Genomic DNA, 21,978 nt, shown 5'->3' with positions numbered 1-21,978 from the left:
CAAAAATATTGCTTCCCCCCCCAAAAAAAATGATTGCAGTTGAATACAAACCAACCTTCTCCAGGACCTATTGGTCTGAAATTGTCCAAATCTGTGGGGTTCAAACTTGATCTCTTTAATAATGGCTGCAGCATGTTTAAAATCAGCCGGCACTCAACTTAAGGCAATTGTTTATTAGGTTCAAATCCCTGATAACATTAAAAACTTATTTCAATAACCATGCCGGGATAAAATCTTGGGGACTGGTCGAAGGTTTCATATGTTTGACAGTCGCTGCCAAAGCTGACATAGAAACTGGCTCAAACTGATAAAAAGCAGTTGAGCATGACGGCCATACTTGGCCTTCACATGTCACTCAACTTAAACAAGTGCGTGTCCAAGCTATAGTCTATTGGTCAGCACACATGCTTTAGTACTTTGATGAGGAACTCATATGTGGAAGATTAAAGAAAGACTGCATTAACAATATTAACTTTAAGTGAATATGAACCGCAAAACTCAGTTTGTAATTTTATATTTTTACATTTTCTAAAGGAAAATATAAGTATGCTATTTTTGATGTTATATGTTGTTGTGGCTAATTTCCAGGGCATCGCTATTGCTGATGAAAAAAAGATGCTGCTCCCTAGTGGTCATTTATGAACATGCAGGGCACACAAAAAATGTTCCTCCTTCCTTTTTTTTTGTTGAGTATATACTGAATTTTGAAGAGCGCTTTTAGGTGTACAGATGTACGTCTATCACACGTTGACATAACCTAATGTGCCAACAACAGTTGCTAAAATATTTACTCTATTGCTTTAAAGTACAATTTTACCAACTTTTATAACTTTCTTAGTAGCACTTCCACTTTAAGAGATGCTTAAAGAGTTACTTCAGCGTTTTAGTATATAGCTTTGTATCAGTAGAAACCCGGGAGTATATTCGAATGATCGTGCTTTTCTCAGTCTAGAAGGCACCAAATTCAAAAATAACTACTACATTAATGACCCAATTTAAAGCTTAATGCTAAATCACTGAAGTAACCTTTTAAGCTCTCCGCCATTTTGTATTTATCCTCAACTCCTGTGGCATTATGAGATGGCAAAGTATAGACTAATTGCACACTTTAGAAACTCAACAAATGCAGATTGTCTATTTCATGAATATTGATTATTAATATATTATTAACCTAGAATCCTTTTCTTTGTTTATACTAGCTAGCTAACTAGCATATTTAGCTCCAATATCTTCCTCTGTTTGTGTCTTTTGTTTTCTATGGACAATTCTATCCATCTATCAGGTTTTATGCTTAAATTATATCAATCAATCAATCAACTTTATTTATATAGCGCTTTTACAATCACGATTGTGTCAAAGCAGCTTCACAGTGTCAAACAGGACAATACTGTACAGTCGTTCTGGAGAAAACAGTGATGTTATCCGCTTATTTTCATTTATTATATAGCGACAATGTTGGCAGATCTGTATTAGTTTATAGAATTAATTCAAACCTAATTCATAAATGTTATTTGTATAATTAGTTGATTAACTTTGAACATAATTTTAGTGTCCCCAACTGAGCAAGCCAAGCCAAAGACGACAGTTTATATTTGTATATACTACTTAAGTCCTGTAAGATAATTTACTACATTTGGTAGCCATAGTAGCGTTGTAGTGTAAAGCGTTGTAGTCATAAAGAATTTAGCCTATTGGTATACATGAATATATTAGGCTAATATTTAGGGAAAAAATAAACTGGGGTGGAAGTAGGTCACATTGAAGCCATATAAGCTTATCTAATCCCCTGAAATTTGGCAGAGGTTTTAGCTTGCAGCCAGGAATGGCATTTTGTGTGTATCTGAAATGTTTGCACATTTTCAAGTTTATTAAACACATTTGTTTTGTTTTGGTTTAATATAGGATGTAGTATAGAATGGCAAAATTATGTGGTCTACAGGAAGTTGATTATCCACTTCTCCAGACCAAAAATTTGAAAATGAGTGCATGTGGATGTGTGTGCGCCCTTACCAACACAGCTGAATAAACACACACATCCAAACAGACCCCTGCACACGTTGCCGTCTCTATACCCTATAATCCACCTGTCTTTTTCTAGAAAGCACTGACTCAATTTTTGGATCTGATTTTCATGACAAAGCGAATGTCCTCTTTACAGAGAGATGTCTGGGTATAAAAGAGCCGGAGTGGGACAGGCCTGAACCAGCACAGCTCCGCACATCTACCCCCTCTACAGGCGCCACTGCCAGCCAAACCTCTGCAGAATGGGCCGGGTGAGTACGAAGGTGATCAGGACACTCTGCTCTGATTATTGATCCTTTTATTACAAATATTTATTCCATTTGATATATATTTTACAGGTTTTAACATAATCTTTTTTTTAATAATATATAGACCTGTGATGTAACCAGAGGTAGTTTAGAAATACAATTCCACCATCTCCTTCATACAGATCATTTTCTACGAGGACAAGAACTTCCAGGGCCGTCGGTACGAGTGCGACAGCGATTCTTCGGACTTCCATGCCTTCCTGAACCGGTGTAACTCCATCCGTGTGGAGAGCGGGGCTTGGGTGGTCTACGAGAGGCCCAACTTCATGGGCTACCAGTATGTACTGACCCGGGGCGAGTATCCAGATTACCAACGCTGGATGGGTCTGAACGACCGCCTCTGCTCTTGCAAGATGATCCACTTTGTAAGTCGCACATGCATGTAAAACTTTCTGTACTGCGCAGTGTTGGGGAAAGTTACTTTGAAAAGTAATGCTTTACCATATTGCGTTACTCCCTTAAAAAGTAACTAATTGCATTACTTTTTAAGAAAAGTTACGTAACTTTTGCTTTACTTTTTCCACCTGAGCTGGATTAGTTTTTTTTTTCATAACAAAAATTTGATATTTTTTGGCAAATATGCCTCAGGCTGAAGAAAATCCTCAACATTGGGACGAGATCTGTCAGTCGATAAATTGGAAAAACAAAGTTGCGTTACTGTGGCGTCAAAGTTACTCAGATACTTTGTTGTAAATTGTAAAAGTAGTGCATTACTTTACTAGTTACTTGAAAAAGTAATCTGATTACGTAACTTGTAATGCGTTACCCCAACACTGGTAGTGCGTATTTGATGTTCAATAGGTGTCCCTTCCTCTGCAGGTAAAAGCTTCTGAGTATAAGATCCAACTCTATGACAAGGGAGATTTCGCCGGCCAGGTATACGAGACCACCGAGGACTGTCCATCCGTGGTGGAGCGCTTCCGTACACGTGAGGTCCACTCCTGTAAAGTGCTAGATGGGATCTGGATCTTCTACGACCACCCAAGCTACAGAGGGCGCCAGTACCTTCTGCAGAAGGGGGAATATCGTAAGCCCGTGGATTGGGGCGCCATCTGCCCCACAGTTCAGTCCTTCAAACGCCTGACGGAGTGACGTCTGACCTGAAATCCATCCATCCTGCAGTCCTCCTTTCCTGCCCAACCACGACAGCACCGACACGCCTGTGCTGAATCAATAAATGTGTGGTTGCAAATGAAACCGTTGAGGGTTTTGTCTCTTTTTGTGGATGTGTAACTTTGGAAACGACATGCTTCCCATATATAATATCGTAATATCGTAATATAAAACAGACAAATGATTACTGCAAGAGGTATTTGGCATAACGAAAATGAACGTGTAGAATAATAATAATCTCTCTCGCTCAACGGTTACTGCAGGTTGCCAAACCCTGCCCTAAATTTTACACACTTGGTGCAAACTTTTCAAGCAAACTAACGTAATTGAAATGTCTGCAACCATGCAAACGCATCTACTTTGCCTGAAAGCTTTTACGTGATTTGTGCCCCCTAGTTGTCAGGTGGAGTTTTATAAGGCCTTTCCAAAAGTCAGAAGTCAAAAATGTACTCATTTACAATTTGACGATAATGCAAATTTAGTACACTGTAAACCCTAAAGGCGGGCGTACACTGTGCGAATTCGGACACTCGGAAGGTCGTGAGATATTGCAGACGCTACGAGTCATTTAATTTGATCATCGCATCAAATCAGCTGGTACACGGCACGACTGTTTGCCCCGCGAGCCGGCCGCGATCACACGAGTTTTCACAGACACCGGAGCTTTCAATGTTGCTGCTATAGCTTTAGATACAAAAAATAAAGAAAAAATGTGTGCAAATGATCTGTTGAAAAGCAGAGAACATAGCCATTCCTTTAACCGAAACAACCAGAGGGAGAGAGAATAGTGCACGTGAGAGAGAGAAAGTGTGTGTGTGTGTGTGTGTGTGAACGCAGTATGTTTGCAGCCACTGAGGCTATAATAGATTGAGATTGAGCGTATGTGACGTGCTTGTGCATGATTTGGCAATTGGGGACAGCCATAGGCTGGTAAAAATCGGGCCGACTCTCCGAACTTTTTAAACATGTTTAAAAATTATCGTAAGGTCGGGAGGTGCTCTTAACGTGCTCGGCTCGTCTCGTATTTCCTCTCACACGGTGCGAGCCGCGACCATACGAGCATCCACGATGTCCACGCGATTTCTCCCGAGAAAAAAAAATCGTCTGCGAGTTCGCACGACAGCAAAAATCGCACCGTGTACGCCCGCCTTTATGTGCAAAATAATTAATTTGAGTAGAGCCAACTGTGTTACCAATTAGCAAGTTAGCATTTACTGATTTAGCTTGTTAAAGCTACCCAAGTTTTGTCTGGCTATCACCAGACCAAGCTCAATCTTTGAAGATTGAACATTGGTCTGTGGAGTCTGCCCTGTATTTTCTACTGCACAAGAGGTGTGAACAACAGGCATAGTTCAAATGACCCTTTACGAAATTGGATAGTTCTTCAAGCAATCAGACCAACGATCCATTACTCTATCCATTGTGTTAAACCCGCCAACAGAGGTGGGTAGTAACGAATTACATTTACTTCGTTACATTTACTCAAGTAAATTTTTTGTGAAAAAACTGTACTTTTACTTTGTTACATTCGGTGGCGTTCCTCCACTACTGTCAATGGTAATAATTCATTATATATTTTAAAACAAGTTAATATGACTTCGCAAGTCTCGCGAAGTGTTGGAGAGGCTGCTTCGCGAGAGGTACACATCATCCGCATATAATTAGCGCACGTTTAGTCAGATGATGGCCAAAGCAGAGGAAGATCACGAAGATGTGTGTGTGAGCTATGGGAGGTAGATCACCCGTTCCCTCTAGTTCATGTTTTCACTCCTAGATGTCATTAAGAATAGTTTCATAATGCTATAGCCTACTGTGTGCACCAAAACGAACTGACATCTCAGCATACAAGAATTGCAGCTCCAACCTGAAAAAACATATAGCTAGCGGTAAGTGTAACAATGTTGCTTATATTTGAAAACTATTAATGGTAATTTGGTAACTATGGGCACTTTTCCCTTATCGTAATACTATTTCACATACTGTGCTAGTGTTTCCAACAATAATGAACACTATAGGCAGAGAGAATACATTTTGAATGTTCGTCTTTTCTTACCTATTAAGCTTGTTCGATAGCTCAGCTGATACAGATTTGTATTTGCAATGTGAAAAACTTGGGAACGAACCCCGTGAGGAACGAGTCATGATAAAAGAGATCAAAGACGAGTTCACAAGCTAAAATTACATGGATACAATTTTATTTGTCACATTTGCTTTTGTTAACAATATCGGGTAGGTTTAAGGTTCAGTGTGGGTGTATGTTAAAAATACAACGTAACAAATGCCAGATTCACGCACATGTAAAAAAAAAAAAAAAAAAAAAAAAAGATTCACGCACGTGTTCCGGAAAAAAACTAAGCTTTTAGCGCCACCCAGTGGACATTTCACTTTGAAACTGTCGTGATATGTAAGTATTGGTACATATTTTGTGGTTTGCAAAACCGTTGCCACCGCTACGTTTTTCCTATGAGACCAGGCTAAAAACGAAACAAATAGATAGCCTAATTCGACCTCTTGCATTTACACACATCCAGACAGACAACAGTCTGGAGTGTATACATACAAATAAAAACAGGATTGTATTTTATTCCTACCTAAAGAATGCATATACTTATAAAAACATAAGAACAAAGTATGTTTTAAACAGAGCTCTGGTTAGCCCAGCACACCATTAATTTACACTGTTTAACCATTAAACACACACACACACACACACACACACACACACACACACACACACACACACACATATATATATATATATATATATGAAGGTCTGTGAAAGCTCTAGTCTGAAATTCAGGGTTTTCGCTTCTTATCAATCAGATCGAAAGTAACTAGTAACTAAATACTAGAGTAGTTTTTTCATCGAATACTTTTTTACTCTTACTCAAGTAACTATTACGGTTGTTACTTTTACTTTTACTTGAGTAAATATTTCCGTAAGTACTTTTACTTTTACTAGAGTACAGATTTTGGCTACTCTACCCACCTCTGCCCGCCAATAGGGCACCAGGTAAATAAGCCGGTTTGTGATTAGTCCCCTCAAATTTGTAACAGAAGCAGAATAGCAATATGTACAGGTTTCCAATCTAAGCTGCAGAGCGAAATCAAATTAGATGTTCAAATTGGGCTGGGTTTACCAAGTCTAAGCCAAGTTACTTACATTACTAAGATATTTAAATTGAGATTTCATGATAATTTTAAGCATTAATTAGCTTACCCAAACATTTCAAGTTAAGAGCAATTAAAATATATGAGTAATACCATTTTTGTGTATGAATGGCCAAAAGTTGAAAATGGTGTCGTGTAAACCAACTCTTGTGGGAAAACGTCAACCTGAAGGATTAGTCCACAGGGCTCGCAAAATGTCTTTATCAAACAAACACAATGATTCATCTCTCATCCACCCGCAATTAATTGGAATGTTCTTTTTTATTACTTGGCCCGCCCGATTGGTGGATATACATGCAAACTGTGCATCACTAACACAAACATGCACACCAAGTACGTGCATCAGCAAAACTTCACTGCAGACAAATCACCATGTTTAAAAGTTCCGCGATTGTATTTTTCCTTCAAATATCAAGTCAAGAGAGTGAACAACGCACATCAAGAAAGGAATGTTATTTCACTATTTAAGATCGGTCGGGCAGGCTGGTGATACAATTTGGTAGCCTGACTGGAAAACGCATAGCCTCGGGACGCCGGGCTTTGCGAGAACTTCATTAAAAATATAGCCAGCATCACCCTGAAAGCGCTATATAAATACCTAAAAATAAAATCGCTAAATCCTGCGGTAGATGGGGCTACAGAATTAGGCTGTTGAGGCGCCTTTCACTGCACTCTGGCGTCACAGGCACATTCACAGATCGATCGCTTGCAGAGCCAGATAGCTATGATATCAATATGCTTTCCTTTGACTAACAAAGAAGATTTCAGCTCTGAAACTTGCAGGATATTCTTATATTATGATGTTCTATTATAAATCAAAAGTTCAAGGGAAAGCTGATTTCTCAATTCAGTTGACCCTTTTAATATGCATATTGCAAAAGTCAAGCTCGGGTGTTGAAATCTACTGCTTCTCTTCTCCTTTTCTGGATGTGATGTCATAAACCACTATGGCAACAGCAGCCACACCCACCACAGCAGAGATGACCAATCGAATCACAGCTTCAGTGAAACCGCAACACTGGACAGAGTCTGAGGGCAGAAAAATGTTTTATTTTTATTAAGAACCTGCACCTACGTTATGAAAAACTCACCAACAACATTTGTTTGTGGTATTTCTATAGAAATGTATTACCACATGCATACCTGCACTAGTCTGAAAGAGTTGACTGATGTCCAGATGTTTGGTCTGGTTGGTGATGGGATTGTTGAGCACACAACTGTAAGGGTTTTTATCCTGATATTCCACCTCCAGAGGAAGAGAGACGCTGCTGATGGGATCAGACACACTGATGCTGGACAATAAACGGTTTCCTTTGAACCAGGAGAGAGTCACATGACTCACATTCACAGCTGAACACACCAGTGAACAATTTGACGATAATGATGATGAACAGTTTGAAGAGTCTCTGGTGATAACAGGAATGGGCAGACGAGCTAAAAAAAAAAAATAATGACATAAATTAAATGAATAGACGGTGAGTGGTGTATCCAAACGGTTCTCCTATTCACATTATTCATTTATGATTTGAATTCATGTATTCAGATATCCATATTTCATACATATTAACTATCAACATATATTCAAGTATTGTTACTCATTTACATTTATCTTTTATTCTGTTTGACTGATATTCATATTCTCCAAAAGTATGTATGATGTATACTCATATGTGTATATATACGGCAAGATATATATCTTGTGTTTTGTTAGATATTGGACATATTCCAACTACTGTCTGGGTGATAATGTTTCACAGAATTATTAATTCACGGCTATTAATAGTGGGCTTTTCCAGAAACTGTGTTTGTAAGATGTAAGATATGGTATAGTGCTTGCTTCGCCGTCTTTGTTCTAAAGGTGTCAAAACCACATCTCGTCTTTCTATTTCCATCTATCTTTGCAGCTTAAGCATTTGACTGGTCACGCCGACCTAGCTGTTACAGCGCCTGACATAATGAGTAAGTGTTTGACCTTTTCTTATCAGACCAAAACCCTAGGAGGATGTAAGTTTCCTGCATATATATTCTTTGCTCTTATTTTGTTGTTCTTCATTTTGTTCCTTTTCTTGTATTTCGCAAATATCTTACATTTTTGGTCCTATTTTCCTCTATAATCTCATCTTCAAAACCTTTATCTGTTTATATACACTTTGGAATTTATTATAAACTTCATAATTTAGCATTTTTACTTAAAGGAAGTGTATGTAAGAATGTGGCCAAAACTGGTACTGCAGGTGTATCTCCTCTCTCTCTCCCCCTCCCCCCTGACTCGAGGTTGCCAGATAGGCTGCACGATCCAGCAGGAACGTTTGTAGCTGCAGCTGTGGTAACTAGAGCAGATCTGGCAACCCGGATGCCAAAACACTACTGACTTCGTGATTGGTCGATAGGTGGAGGGCGGAGCTTCAGGCCAAAACACAACATGTCAACATCAGTTGAGGGCTGCAACAACAACTTTTAAATGACAATATCCTGACCTAAACTACTGTTGTCAGTGATATAAATATTTGAAATGAAAATGACTTCTTAATGACTAGTGACATATCAGGGCCATTTTATGATTAATTGAAATACATTTCTTACATACAGTTCCGTTAAAGCTACAATTTGTAACCTTTCTTTGTTTAAAAATGATCCAAAATCTATTTTTGAGCAAGTACATATTACATAACCAGCCAACTATCTCCTTATCTTAGCTCGATTCGCAACGGTAAGCTTGTAATAATGTGTTATAATTTGAGTGGTACTGATAGCTTTAAGGCCTGTTTACACCAAAACGATTTTCGCACACATTTATCGCTGACATTTAACGCTTTGTGACTAAACAATGGCCGCCACTGAGAGTGTGCACACCGATGCGTAAAACACTAGGCATAATAGCGTCATTTAAAAAAACGTCTTGGGTTTGTTTTTTGTTTTTTTGACGAGACGTATTAAAAACCACCCAATGAGATCGGAGCTTTTGTTCCACTGCCTGCAGCTGCTGAAGTTACAGTAAAACACGACTTGGTGGCGCTCAAGCACAAAGCGGTCTTGCCGAACACACATTGATACGACGAAGAGGAAGTAAGTAGACAAAGAAGAAGATGAGGTGCTAATGCTGCTTGCCAGTTAGCAAAAAGTGTGTGAATGGTTTTGGCAAGTAACTGTCTCTCTTCTTCATCTGTGTGACAAGCAAGTGTCAGAAGCGTAAAGTGGCGCAGTGCCACCTTGTGTACCGGCAGCGCCATCTACTAAATATGCACGTTCACTTGGCGCATCTCCAGTGAAAATCGCTTGGGTGTGAACACAAAGACACTCAGAAAAACATCACGAAAATAATCTCGAAAAACACTGGCGATTATCGCGCAATAATCGTCCCGGTGTGCACAGGCCTTTACGCGGGAAATATCAGCATGTCTTCATGTTATTACGTCACGTATGTATACAAAAAGGACGAGTCTGGCAAGAAGTAGTATTGCATGTGAGGATGCTGCAGGTGGCGGATCATTTATAGCCTTTTTTCACAGTAGCTGGAATAATTAAATGTGTCATTCTGATGGCGATTGTAATACAGAAAGGTCCAAACGACAATCACACGACGAGATCACCTGTAGTCAAAACCAAAAGATTAGATTGTGCAGAAATTGAAATCTAGCTACAAGTAACGCTAATACACACTAAATACAAGTAGTCACGCAATGCTGATGTTGTTAACATTATTAAGTGATATGATCCCTAAGCAATTACAAAATTCGAGGTGGCAAGAACAAGAACAAAGTTCGTTCTGGCCAGGACATGCCATACTTCATACTTCAGCAGGTGCCGAAACATCTGCGTTTCTCCGCATTAACCCCGCCCACTGTGAGTTTCTGACCAATCACACAATAGTTCTCACAAGAAAAATGTTCCGCTCAGACGATGTGTCGAGAACAAGCTGCGAGCAGTGTTCCCAACTTAGCAATTTTGCTGCTAGATTTAACAACTTTTCTGACTACACTAGCAACTTTTTTTTCCAAAAAAGCACCTACAAACAAATTTAGCAATTTTTAACATTTATTTGGCAACTTTTAGCAACTTTTGTAAAGTCACTCTAATTAAAACAGCACACGTACAAGCTAGTTAAATAGACTGAGCGGTTAATTCATAATTCCTTAAGATCGCTGTGGAAATAGCTGTAAAAACTGGAAGAGAAAAGACAGTGAGTGGGGGCGGGGCTACACAGGTCTATAGTCAGGCACTGCCGCTGCACTGCAGGCAGCAGCAGTAGCAAAAATGATTTCTTGAGTGCACCAGCAGTAGCACGCACGGATTTCACATTTTTAGCAAAATAATTTAAATGCATATAGTTCAGAGTACAATTGTTTGGTTAGCAAGTCACAATTGTTTTTTTAAAAGGACAAATTTATAATTTCTACACAAGTAATTTCTGGACATATTCCAACTACTGTCTGGGTGATAATGTTTCACAGATAATGTTTTACAAACAAATCTAAATTAGCATTTATAATAATATCTATGTAGTTTTGCGTTGTGATTACGTAATGATGTCATGGCGCAATTACGTCACAATGTCATTTAGCAACTTTTAGCAACAAAATGATCTGCCTTTAGCAACTTCCTCTGAAAATTAGTTGGCGACACTGGCTGCAAGAACTCCCAAAGCTGCGAGAACAAAATGATGTAATTATTCTGGTGATAAACCTAGTTTGAGTTTATCACAAGCTTTCAAAGAAAGAAATGCTTAAGTCATGTAAATGCTGTCAATTAATATTATTTTAACATATTAAACCTAACATATGACACTTTTGGGCATATCAAAGTACTCACCATAGACAATAACACGGGATATCAGTATGTATTTCTCCATGCGTAGTTCATATTGTCCAGTGTCTGTGGTTTGAATGTTCTTGATAGTCAGAGATCCAGTTTGATTGTCGATCTGTAATCTGTCTCTGATACTCTTGTAATTTATATATGTAATATTAGGTGTCCCCCCATTAAACTGAATGATTATAATAGTAGGTTGAGGTCCAAATGTCCACTGTTTATATCTGGTTTGAACAGTATCATCAGTGTGTAAAGTGACAGAATCTCCCTCCGTCACTGACACATTTACTCCATCTGTATCAGATCAAAACAAGATTAAAGGGGCAGTTCACTCAAAAATGAATGTTCTGGCGTCATGTAGGCCTTTTATGACATTTATGTTGTTCCACACTATGCTGTTGAGTTTGCAAAATATATTTTGAAGAATATTCTTGCCCATAGAGTGAAAGCTAAAAGCTGAAAGCAATACAGCGTTGGACCTCACTGACTTTCACATGCATTCACAAAAAGAAAACATCTGAGTTCCACGGAAGAAAAAATGTCAAACAGGTTTGGAAACAGGGTGAGTAGACTAAATGATGAACTATAAATTACTGTTAATGTAAATCATCTGACTGTACAAAATCAAAGCCATAAAAAATGTTTGAACTCACCAACCAAATGCCATAAATACAAGGAGATTAATACACAAAACATTTTTCAACCGTATGAGATAATGGAGGAAGTATTATAAAGGAACTCATCTGTCAGCACTCCCCCAGTCTTACTTTGTTTGGCTAAAAGTCTGTTCCTCAATCTCTAGTAACATGTTAAGTGTGAATACAACACCACTATTTGGGTCAGTTTAAGTGTGAAGATGTGCACAAGTGAATTAGGCTATTTTTCTATTTTAATCTAAAGTTTGGTTAAGTAGCATGATTCAGCCTAGAAATCGAAACGCACCCTAGCGGCAGCAAATGTAATCAACATCTTGATGTGGGTCTGTAGCCTGGATGCTAGCCGAATTTAGCCCCGCCCACAACATTTGAGGTTGAGAAGTTTGGTCTGGACTCGATCCATTGTGGAGAAACTAGAGCTGATAGGACCAATTAAATTGCCAGGGCGGGCTTTACACGATGATGGAAAGATGATCAACAGTAACGTAATCATCCACGTCACCAAAGAGCGCTTGGGTTGAATTCGTTCTAATCCTAAACGGAGAATATTGTTTGTATGCAGTCACCTTTACTGTCTCTCACAAATGATGATCATGTTGGTAAGTACTCCGTGTATCCTTACATTTTTTTACGACACAATTCCTTACAATTTACATTCATCTTTACTTCTACTTCTTCCAGCTTGCGTGCAGTTGATGACAACTATGCTTCGCTCAACATACAGTATGTCACTTACTCCGTTGCTCTGATTGGTTGTAGGTCTATCCAATTGAGTGCAGAGGCCCTTTTTTCCTGGTTCAGTTCATAGACTAAAAAAATATGGACGTAGTGTCCGTGACGTCACCCATAGGCCAGCTGTCACTCAAAGTGGCCACACCCTTAATTATACAGAACTTGAAGGCTTTATATAATGTAAATGAATGAGTTATAAAAAAAAATTACCCCCTCAGTGTTGTCATGAAGGGCAAAATTAGCCGTATAGACCAAAACCACAATTTGTACCAGGATGTAAAAAAAATGTTTCTGCTGTAAAAAAATTTTTTTTAATCTCCTTATGTTTTCCTCTGTCTGAAATCAAGCCGTTCGATGTGTGACGTAACACTGTCGGACACCCCTCCCACGACTGTTGATTGACAGCAGCGTTTCATCTCAGACCTGCCCTGAGCGAGCTCAAGCTGTCCGCCATTGTGGATACGCTGGAGCAGAATGGCGTCTAAGCGATTGCGGTGTTCTGTTCTTGGGTGTAATATAGCAACAACATGACTGCTGTAGTCATGTTGTTGATATATCTGATATATCGAATTGATACGGTTGAACTTGCACAGATGTGTCCTGAGAGACTCGTGTTGTCAAACTTTCTCCTGTTGTCTAAGCAACGCTTCACACTCAAAGCCCCCAGCTGTTCTTCACAGGTTAAATAAGTGATTTCTTAGAATACTAAATAGAATTTTTAATTAAAGTATATTACAAAGTGGCCAGTCGATGAATTACAGTTTAAGTCACTTGCGTATTGGCTTCTAGAGAAACTGGGGGAGGTTGAAACCCCCCATAATCACAGTCCAATGGAGGAGCAGTATCAGACTCCTTTTCTGACTAGAATGACAACTTCAGGCTTATGGGTCTGGCTCAAGCCTGCAGTCTCCCTCTCATTTACTGAAGCTTTCGCGCCTCGATCGCCCCCCGGTGACCGGTCCCAGTATAGCCGCCCCTCTGTGTTTTCTAATGGACGAGAGGCAAACTAAATAATAAAATTACACTTCAAAATGTTTTCCCCAAAGTTAGTTTATGTCACTGAAGGCAGTTATCATCACGATGATTTCATTTCAGGTGTTCGTTTTAAAAATAAGTTTAGTTTGAGTTAGTTATTTGATGCTATAAAAACGGGGGGTGTGACGTCATGATTGACAGCTGAGACTGACGTCTTCTCTGAGTGAAGTTGTCACTGAGGCACTAACGGACTTTTTTCGAAATTTTTGGGAGCAGATTAGAGCTTTAGCTTTAATTTCTACATTTCCATAACTGTTTATTTCACACCAACATAATTAATTGTTCTGCATCTGCGAGAGTGTGGGCGGGCTTTTGATATCGCAGCTGAACTTCCTCCTCTACTTCCTGCGCTCTACTGCGCAACTCCGGTCCCGAAATCGCTACTGCGCAGACTCGGTCCCAAGATGTCCGCGCCGTGCAAGGCTGCCTGAAAGCTTCAAATATGGCAAGCGGAAACGGATGATGTCGAGTCGTCCATATTTTTTTACGGTCTATGGTCTGGCTTGTCAGGTTATGGTTCAGGTGGCCCCTGCTGGTAAATGCCGTAACTGCACTTTTTTCTATAAACCTTATTCAGAGCAGCGCCATGACAGCTATTTTCAATGGCGTCCGCTGTAAAAAAAAATAATTTAAAAAATCTTTGATTACAGTAGGCTAAATAACTGTATTTTTAAAATAGCTATATTTTTTACATAAATCACTTTAATGTGTGTATTTGCTATATTTAGACAAAGCATGTAAAATGTAGTGTATCCAATTGGAACTGAATTAAACAATTTAACTATTTATTAACTGCATACGCTTTAAACATTTTAACTGCATAAAGTGTTGTAAAATGCATAACTTTATTCAACTAGGCCTATTACTTCACACAAAAAATTGACACATGTCTAAAGCATTACCCAAAAACCAAATAAAGAAACCGCTTAACGTTGGTTAATGGTTTCTATATGGGCAGAAAACTCATATTCTGGGCTCATCTGGTTTTATGGTGTGTACAGAATTTGATCTATAGTACATTAAGCCATGATAAGCGTTTTTCATGTTAAGTGTTTTAGAATTTCCCTTACAGGGGCTGTGCAAGAGACACATAAGCACATAAAAAAACAGCTTCTTGTTTCCTCTTCTTTTGTCATTTTGCCAGCGGTGAACTCTGCAGTCAGTGGTTACAGCTTCAAATATACCGGCTGCCACTGCATTTCTCTGCAATGACTCTTTGTCAATTTGGACCCCAACGTCCTGTAGAGCTAATAAAACATGTCATCCACCTGGATTTATTCATAATCATTTATTTTTCATAATTACGCCGATACAGATTCTTTACATAGATTATTATTATAACATTTGAGAAAACCTTCAGCAATATACTGAGATTCAAACAAACACCTTCAGTTCAACTGGCTCCATTCAGCCCTCACTGAACTAAAGCAAATTACACAAGAATCTTTCATATTCTTTAATGTTATTCATCATCATGCTTTAGATTTCAATTGTCTTCTAAGAAGAGAGAAACGCAAAGCAGTATTCTTTATAATTTTCTGTGCGAAAGCTGATTAAGACTTTTTGAACCAATGGATTTCCATAATTTGTCTGGTTATTCACTGTATCGTTTTGATTCAGATCAATTTGCCAAGGAATCAACTGTGAACATTTTAACTGATTCATTGGAAATTGTTAAGATATTTAATGTTTCGAGGGTTTGATCCATATGCAGATGTACGCATATGGATCATTATTCAGGGACTGGCGGGGATGTTCTCTGTTTCCTTTCTGCTCTTCTGGATGTGATGTCATAAGCCACTATGGAAACAGTGGCCACGCCCACCAAAGCAGAGATGACCAATCGGATCACAGCTTCGGTGAAACTGTAACAGACAAAGGCTGATGACAGCAAAAGAGGTTTTGTTGAGAAACTGCACCTAAACCAAAAATTCCCCAACATTGCAACAGAAAGAAGAACTATTTTTTTTCAGTGAGCTTTCTATAAATCATTTTTTACATCTTCTATGATGTACCTGGATACGTCTGACAGAGTTGAATGATGTCCAGATGTTTGGTCTGGTTGCTGATGGGATTGTTGAGCACACAACTATAAGGGTTTTTATCCTGATATTCCACCTCCAGAGGAAGAGAGACGCTGCTGATGGCATCAGACACACTGATGCTGGACAATAAACGGTTTCCTTTGAACCAGGAGAGAGTCACATGACTCACATTCACAGCTGAACACACCAGTGAACAATTTGATGACACTGATGATGATGATGATGATGATGATGATGATGATGATGATGATGATGATGATGATGATGATGATGATGATGATAAACATGAAGATTCTCTGGTGATGACAGGAATAGGAAGACGAGCTGGAAAACACGAGAGAATAATGTGAAATAAAGTACTATATGATATATAATTGTACTAAATATTCTGAATCTGGGATGATATAATTGAATTGTTGTGAATTCAACTACTCACCGTAAACAGTAACATTGAATAATTCTGTTAGAATGCCTGGAATGTACATTTGATAAAGTCCAGAGTCCGTGGTTCTGATGTCCCTGATGGTCAGAGATCCAGTCTGATTGTCCGTCTGGAGTCTGTCTCTGAATATGGCACTCTCATCATATATAATTTCACTCGTCTTCTCATCAAGCTGTTTGACTTTAACTAAACAAGTATCTTCAGCTCCAAACCTCCACTCTAAATATGGTACATACACTATTGGAATATGCATTAATAAAGAAGCTTGTAGAGTGACAGAATATCCCTCCATCACTGTCACTATCTTCACTCCATCTGTATCAGAATCAAACACAGATGATCAGATTAAATAACAGTTCATGTAAATCAAGTCGTAAAACATGTTTAACTTACCATTCAGATGCCAGAAACAGAAGAAAATTAATGTGCAAAACATTTTTTTTAAGTAGCTAGTCTATCAGATCAAAACAGTTCTGATTAATATCAAGTCTGCAATGTTTTGGTGTCTGTTCCTCAAATTGACAAGTTACGTTAATCTCAAATAACATCAGCTGATGGGCTTGGCGTCTCAAAATAAGGAAACTTCTCATTCTAAGAGCTTCTTTCAGTCTTTGGTCTTTACCCCTCTATAAATAACTGTTCCTTACACGCTAACAAGACACGTGTCACATTGAGAACGAGAAGATAGAACTTCATTTATTTTGTTTTATCATTATTGTCCGTCGCTTCCAGTTATTTAGCTGTACAACTACAAACGTGGAATGTGTTTGTTAGTAGTAGTGATGGGCGCTCGAAACCTTTGCTTACATTACAACAATGTCTGCTACATTTACCGTTCTGACCAGCAGGGGTCACCAGCGTGTGGAGATTCAAATGCTCCGAAATATTGAATCGTTTGCGAAGCAATTGATTCAGTTTCGAAAAGCTTTGTTTCTCCCATCACTAGGCCTATTTTTTTCATATTATTTTAATTCATTGTCGTTATCAAAAACGTGCTAGTTTGTAGAGCAAATCATTTAACGTTTACAACATTTTGTTGTATAGTTATTTGTAATGAATCTGAAGTGTTGCAAGCAGGCCTATTGCACATTTATAGGAAATACTTTGTTTCACGTTTAAAAGTAGGCTAGGTGCATAGAGAGGTTATTGGTTATAATAAGTTGGCATAAACATGAGCAAATCCTTTTCATTTCAAAACAACACCCCTTCATTGAAGGATGGCTAACCTATTTGTACAGAAGGTCCAAATAAGGACTGTAAAAAAAGGAAATATAGTAGTTACACGCCTAAACATCCGATGGCGCTGCTGTGTCACGACTGTCAGGAGTAACACAGTGGTCGAACAACACAACACATCGCTGAATAGCATGCGGAATATCCATGGGAATATCTCTTGTGTACTAACAGTTTGTATTTGATTTCTCTATTTTTGACAAATAGGCTAACAATTTTAAAACGTTACCAAATAAGGAAAGTCCAACTCGCTGGATTCATAGGTACAGTACATTATGCCCACTACAAAGATACAACATAACATTTAAAAAATATGTCAGATATTCTATAATGACTTTTATTTTATGATAAAGGTAACTTTTAGCTAAATCATATGTTTTATTTGTTGGTCTTTTCAGCTGCTATTATAGCAGCTCAGGATGGCTTTGGTGCCCTATGATGAGAATGTAGTGCCTGCTCTGTCAAAACTTCACCAGACGTCAGCTGAGTTTAATCTGGCCAATCACAGGATCAGACTCAGCCAGGACTGGAAGCGATTGGGTGTCGCTGCTGTGGTCTGGGACGCAGTAAGTTCAAAAATCATCCTATGTATTAAAGCAGGGGTGTCCAAAGTCGGTCCTGGAGGGCCACTGTCCTTCAGAGTTTAGTTCCAGCTTGCCTTAACACACCTGCTGGAAGTTTCTAGTATGCCTAATAAGACCTCAATTAGCTGGTACAGGGATGGTTAATTGGGGTTGGAGCTAAACTCTGCAGGACAGTGGCCCTCCAGGAGCAGGATTGGACACCCCTGCATTAAAGGCTAATATTCACTATGGGCCAGTAATAGATAGGTGGCACAAGAGATAAAACATGAACAGAAAGTGTTTTCAGTCATGATTCAGTAGTCCATCCATGTTTATTTTCCAGGCTGTTGTTCTCTGCATGTTCCTGGAAATGGGAAACGTGGAACTAAAAGGAAAGAAAGCTATTGAGCTTGGAGCCGGCACAGGTTTGGTGGGCATTGTAGCTGCTCTGCTTGGTAAGAATGAATGATACTTTCTTCAACTGTATATATTTCTTTATTCGTTATTTCAGTCAGAATATTTATTCCGTGCAGGAGCAAATGTGACAATCACAGACAGAGAACCTGCCTTGGAATTTCTGACTGCCAACGTGCGTGAAAACATTCCTCCCAGCCAGCAGGGGGCGGTACAAGTATCTGAACTTACCTGGGGTGAGAATCTCGAGCTGTATCCCCGAGGCAGCTTTGATCTGATTCTGGGAGCCGACATTGTTTACCTGGAGGAGACGTTTCCCGCCCTCCTGCAGACTCTTGAGCACCTGAGCTCGGAGAACACGGTGGTGTTGTTGTCCTGTCGGATCCGATATGAGCGGGATGAGCGGTTCCTGATGGAGCTACGGGAGAGGTTCTCCGTGCAAGAGGTCCATTATGACTCTCAAAGGGACATTCACATTTACAGAGCTGTTAAAAAGACAACCAACACCGAACTGTAAGAGCTGGTATTGAGGAAACTTTGAGTAGAGCTTCCTGTTTGTAATTCAAAGCATTTTAGGCTTTATTAAACATTGAAGATGATTCATCATGATTTTTGATGGGACCATGGTGATTTTGGCTTTATATGTTTAGGTTTTATGCAGGTCACTGCTTGGGCAGCAGGTGGTGCTGCTATACAGGGCTGAAGTTATAATCTGGCTTTATGCTGAAATGACACTTCAACATCTCTTTCTATTCATTTTCACTTTATTTTTTAAAAGTGAGTACTTTAGGGCTGCAAATGAGATGCATCATAATAATAATGAATGAACTATTGTTATGTTCTATTCTATATACAATCCAGAATATATCTATTATTATAATTAATATAATTGAAAATTATTATAACTATTTAAATATAATTAATAATGATACTTATTATTGTTATAATTGTTAATTATTAATAATATTAATTGTTACAGTAATTATTATTATATTGTAAGATTTCCTTTAAACATATCATTTAAACATAATTAATAATTATTAGCATTACATTCATTGCTTTCTATACAGAATCCAAAATATATTTATTATAATATTTTTTTATAATTTAATATTAATTAAATAATACATTTTATTTTTATTTATTTATTGTTTAAATATAATTATTATTATGAAATGCATTTATTTACATTTAGTCAATTAGCAGACACTTTTATCCAAAGCGACTCACAAATGAGGAGAGCAAAAGAAGCAAATCAAACCAAAAAAATGGCAACATGCAAGTGCTGTGAAGTATCAGTTAGTCTAGCACAGTACATGTAGCAAGATTTGTTGTTGTATGAATATATATAGCACAGTAAGTGTTAGCATTAATGAGTCTAGCGTTGACGAAAAGTTGCGTCTTTAGCACTTTCTTAAAAATGGTTAAAGACTCGGCAGCTCTCGGGTTGAGTTAGCAGGTCATTCCGCCAGCTTGGAATAATCAAGGTAAAGGTCTGTGAAAGTGATTTTGTGCCTGTTTGGGTTGGCACCACAAATTGCTGTTTACTTGCAGAATGCAAGCTTCTGGAAGGTACATGGGTCTGAAGTAGTGAGTTTAGGTGTAGGGGTTCAGGTATCATTCTGTTGGCAAACATCAGTGCCTTGAATTTGATGCAAGCAGCAATTGGCAGCCAGTGCAATTTTATGAGGAGGGGTGTCACATGTGCTCTCTTCGGCTCGTTAAAAAGACCACTCCCTGCTGCGTTCTGGATCAGTTGCAGAGGTTTGACAGCACATGCTGAAAGGCCTGCCAAGGGAGCATTACAGTAGTCCAGTCTGGACAGAACAAGAGCTTGAACAAGGAGATGTGTTTGTGTACCATGCTCCTATAGGAAGGGCCTGATCCTCCTAATGGTGTATAAGGCAAATCTGCAGGACTGGGCAATTCTAGCAATGTGTTCTGTGAAGTTTAACTGAACATCATTCACAGCTCCAAGGTTCCTGGATGAACTGAATGGAGCAGTTGTGATGGTTTTGTGAAGTTTTGGGTTGGCTGAAATCACAAGCAGTTCTATGTTTACAAAGTTGAGCTGAAGTTGGTGCTCCTTCATCCAGTTATTTTTAGGTTGACTGAGAAGCGAGCAGCTACCGTCAGATCATCTGGAATGAGAGGTAGAAATGTCATCAACGTAGCAGTGATAGGAAAACCACGTTTCTGAATGACAGTAGATGGAGAAGAGATGTGGTCCGAGCACTGAGCCCTGAGGCACCCCAGTAGCTAGATTTTGCGACTTAGACACCTCACCCCTCCACGACACCCTGAAGGACCTTCCTGAGAGGTAAGACTTGAACCACTGGAGTACGGTTCATGAGATCTTCGTCATGAGAGCTGACAGGAGGATCTTGGTTGGTTATATGTGTCAAAAGCAGCAGACAGATCCAGCAAGATGAGTACTGAGGATCGGGAAGCCGCTCTTGCCAGTTTCAGAGCTTCAATAACAGAGAGACTTGAATGGCCGCTTTTGAAACCAGACTGGTTGTTGTCCAGGAGATTGTAGGAGGCTGGCTGTGTAAGAAAGGTAGAGACTTGGTTGAACACGATTCATTTAAGTGTTTTAGCAATGAATGGAAGAAGGTATACCGGTCTGTAATTTTCTAGAAGTGCCGGATTTAGACTCGGTTTCTTAAGCAGAGGGGTTATCTGAGGCTGCTTACATGCTGTGGAAAAGGTACCATTGTGAAGAGAGATATAATGTATAGTGGTCCATAGATAGAGTAGTGGTGAACCGACGACATAGTCATGAGCGGCCAAGGTTTATCGATGCAGGTTGGGAGCAAAGGCTGGCCCATGTGGTCCGATCAAACAGACGAGACACTTTAGCTCAAATTACTCAAGAAGTTAATGATGTTCTGATAGAAAGGTTTCAGAATAAACAGTGCATCGCAGTTTGTTGCATATCATAGCCGCAGACCAGTCAGGGTGCTCATGCTGACCCTTTTCCATTGCTAAAAGTGTCAACATGGGTGTGCGTCACATGTGTGCGTGCGTCACTTACCTGGGGAACACATGGCACCAGTACGCACTATGGGAAGAAGGGAAGCCGGCTGAGGTGCTTTGGGCAATGTTCTGCTGGGAAATCTTGGGTCCTGCCATCCATGTGGGTTACTTTGACACGTACCACCTGCCTAAACATTGTTGCAGACCATGTACACCCTTTCATGGAAAGGTATTCCCTGGTGGCTGTGGCCTCTCTCAGCAGGATAATGTGCCCTGCCACAAAACAAAAATGGTTCAGAAATGGTTTGAGGAGCACAAGAGAGAGTTTGAGGTATGATATTGACTTGGCCTTCCTCATATCTCAATCCAGTTGAGCATCAGTGGGATGTGCTGAACAAACAAGTCTGATCCATGGAGGCCCCACCTCGCAACTTACAGGACTTAAAGGATCTGTGG

General features: G+C 39.2%; 4 protein-coding genes across 8 annotated transcripts in view; 2 read left to right on the top strand and 2 right to left on the bottom strand.

The window, feature by feature from the left end:
* The first annotated feature begins 1,910 nt into the window (after window positions 1–1,910).
* On the top strand, window positions 1,911–3,512 carry crygs1 (crystallin, gamma S1). 2 transcript variants are annotated; one of them, XM_067414778.1, is made up of 3 exons: window positions 1,911–2,285; window positions 2,453–2,695; window positions 3,150–3,512. In XM_067414778.1, the coding sequence occupies exons 1-3, from the start codon at window positions 2,265–2,267 to the stop codon at window positions 3,420–3,422; spliced, it is 537 nt and encodes a 178-aa protein (XP_067270879.1). In that variant the 5' UTR covers window positions 1,911–2,264; the 3' UTR covers window positions 3,423–3,512. The 2 variants fall into 2 exon arrangements, with proteins under 2 accessions (XP_067270879.1, XP_067270880.1); XM_067414779.1 differs by having other exon boundaries at window positions 1,915–2,273.
* A 2,658-nt stretch (window positions 3,513–6,170) lies between these two features.
* LOC137039465 (lymphocyte function-associated antigen 3) lies at window positions 6,171–12,168 on the bottom strand. Its single transcript, XM_067414777.1, has 4 exons — window positions 12,077–12,168; window positions 11,424–11,717; window positions 7,758–8,048; window positions 6,171–7,643 (listed from the first exon to the last, which is right to left on the bottom strand). The coding sequence occupies exons 1-4, from the start codon at window positions 12,117–12,119 to the stop codon at window positions 7,516–7,518; spliced, it is 756 nt and encodes a 251-aa protein (XP_067270878.1). The 5' UTR covers window positions 12,120–12,168; the 3' UTR covers window positions 6,171–7,515.
* A 3,178-nt stretch (window positions 12,169–15,346) lies between these two features.
* Window positions 15,347–21,978, bottom strand: part of LOC137040223 (uncharacterized) — a 192,170-nt gene continuing 185,538 nt past the window's right edge. For 2 of the 4 annotated variants that reach the window (XM_067415683.1, XM_067415682.1), the window contains exons 2-4: window positions 16,328–16,648; window positions 15,862–16,215; window positions 15,347–15,727 (exon numbers count right to left, since the gene is read on the bottom strand). In XM_067415683.1, the coding sequence (XP_067271784.1) occupies window positions 15,579–15,727; window positions 15,862–16,215; window positions 16,328–16,625 (801 nt within the window). In that variant the 5' untranslated portion in view covers window positions 16,626–16,648 and the 3' untranslated portion in view covers window positions 15,347–15,578. Of the gene's footprint in view, window positions 15,728–15,861; window positions 16,216–16,327; window positions 16,649–16,726; window positions 17,703–21,978 lie in introns of those variants that run through there. The other 2 variants (XM_067415681.1, XM_067415680.1) reach the window with 2 other exon arrangements.
* mettl21a (methyltransferase 21A, HSPA lysine) lies at window positions 17,717–19,090 on the top strand. The gene is made up of 4 exons (XM_067415685.1): window positions 17,717–17,829; window positions 17,965–18,132; window positions 18,473–18,584; window positions 18,663–19,090. Exons 2-4 carry the CDS (start codon window positions 17,986–17,988, stop codon window positions 19,058–19,060), a joined length of 657 nt encoding a protein of 218 aa, XP_067271786.1. The 5' UTR covers window positions 17,717–17,829; window positions 17,965–17,985; the 3' UTR covers window positions 19,061–19,090.

The sequence above is a fragment of the Pseudorasbora parva genome, chromosome 14 (assembly GCF_024679245.1).
Source record: "Pseudorasbora parva isolate DD20220531a chromosome 14, ASM2467924v1, whole genome shotgun sequence".
Taxonomy (NCBI): Eukaryota; Metazoa; Chordata; class Actinopteri; order Cypriniformes; family Gobionidae; genus Pseudorasbora; species Pseudorasbora parva.
The sequence above is the reverse complement of the archived record's forward strand: the minus strand, read 5'-3'. Positions and strand labels throughout refer to the sequence as shown.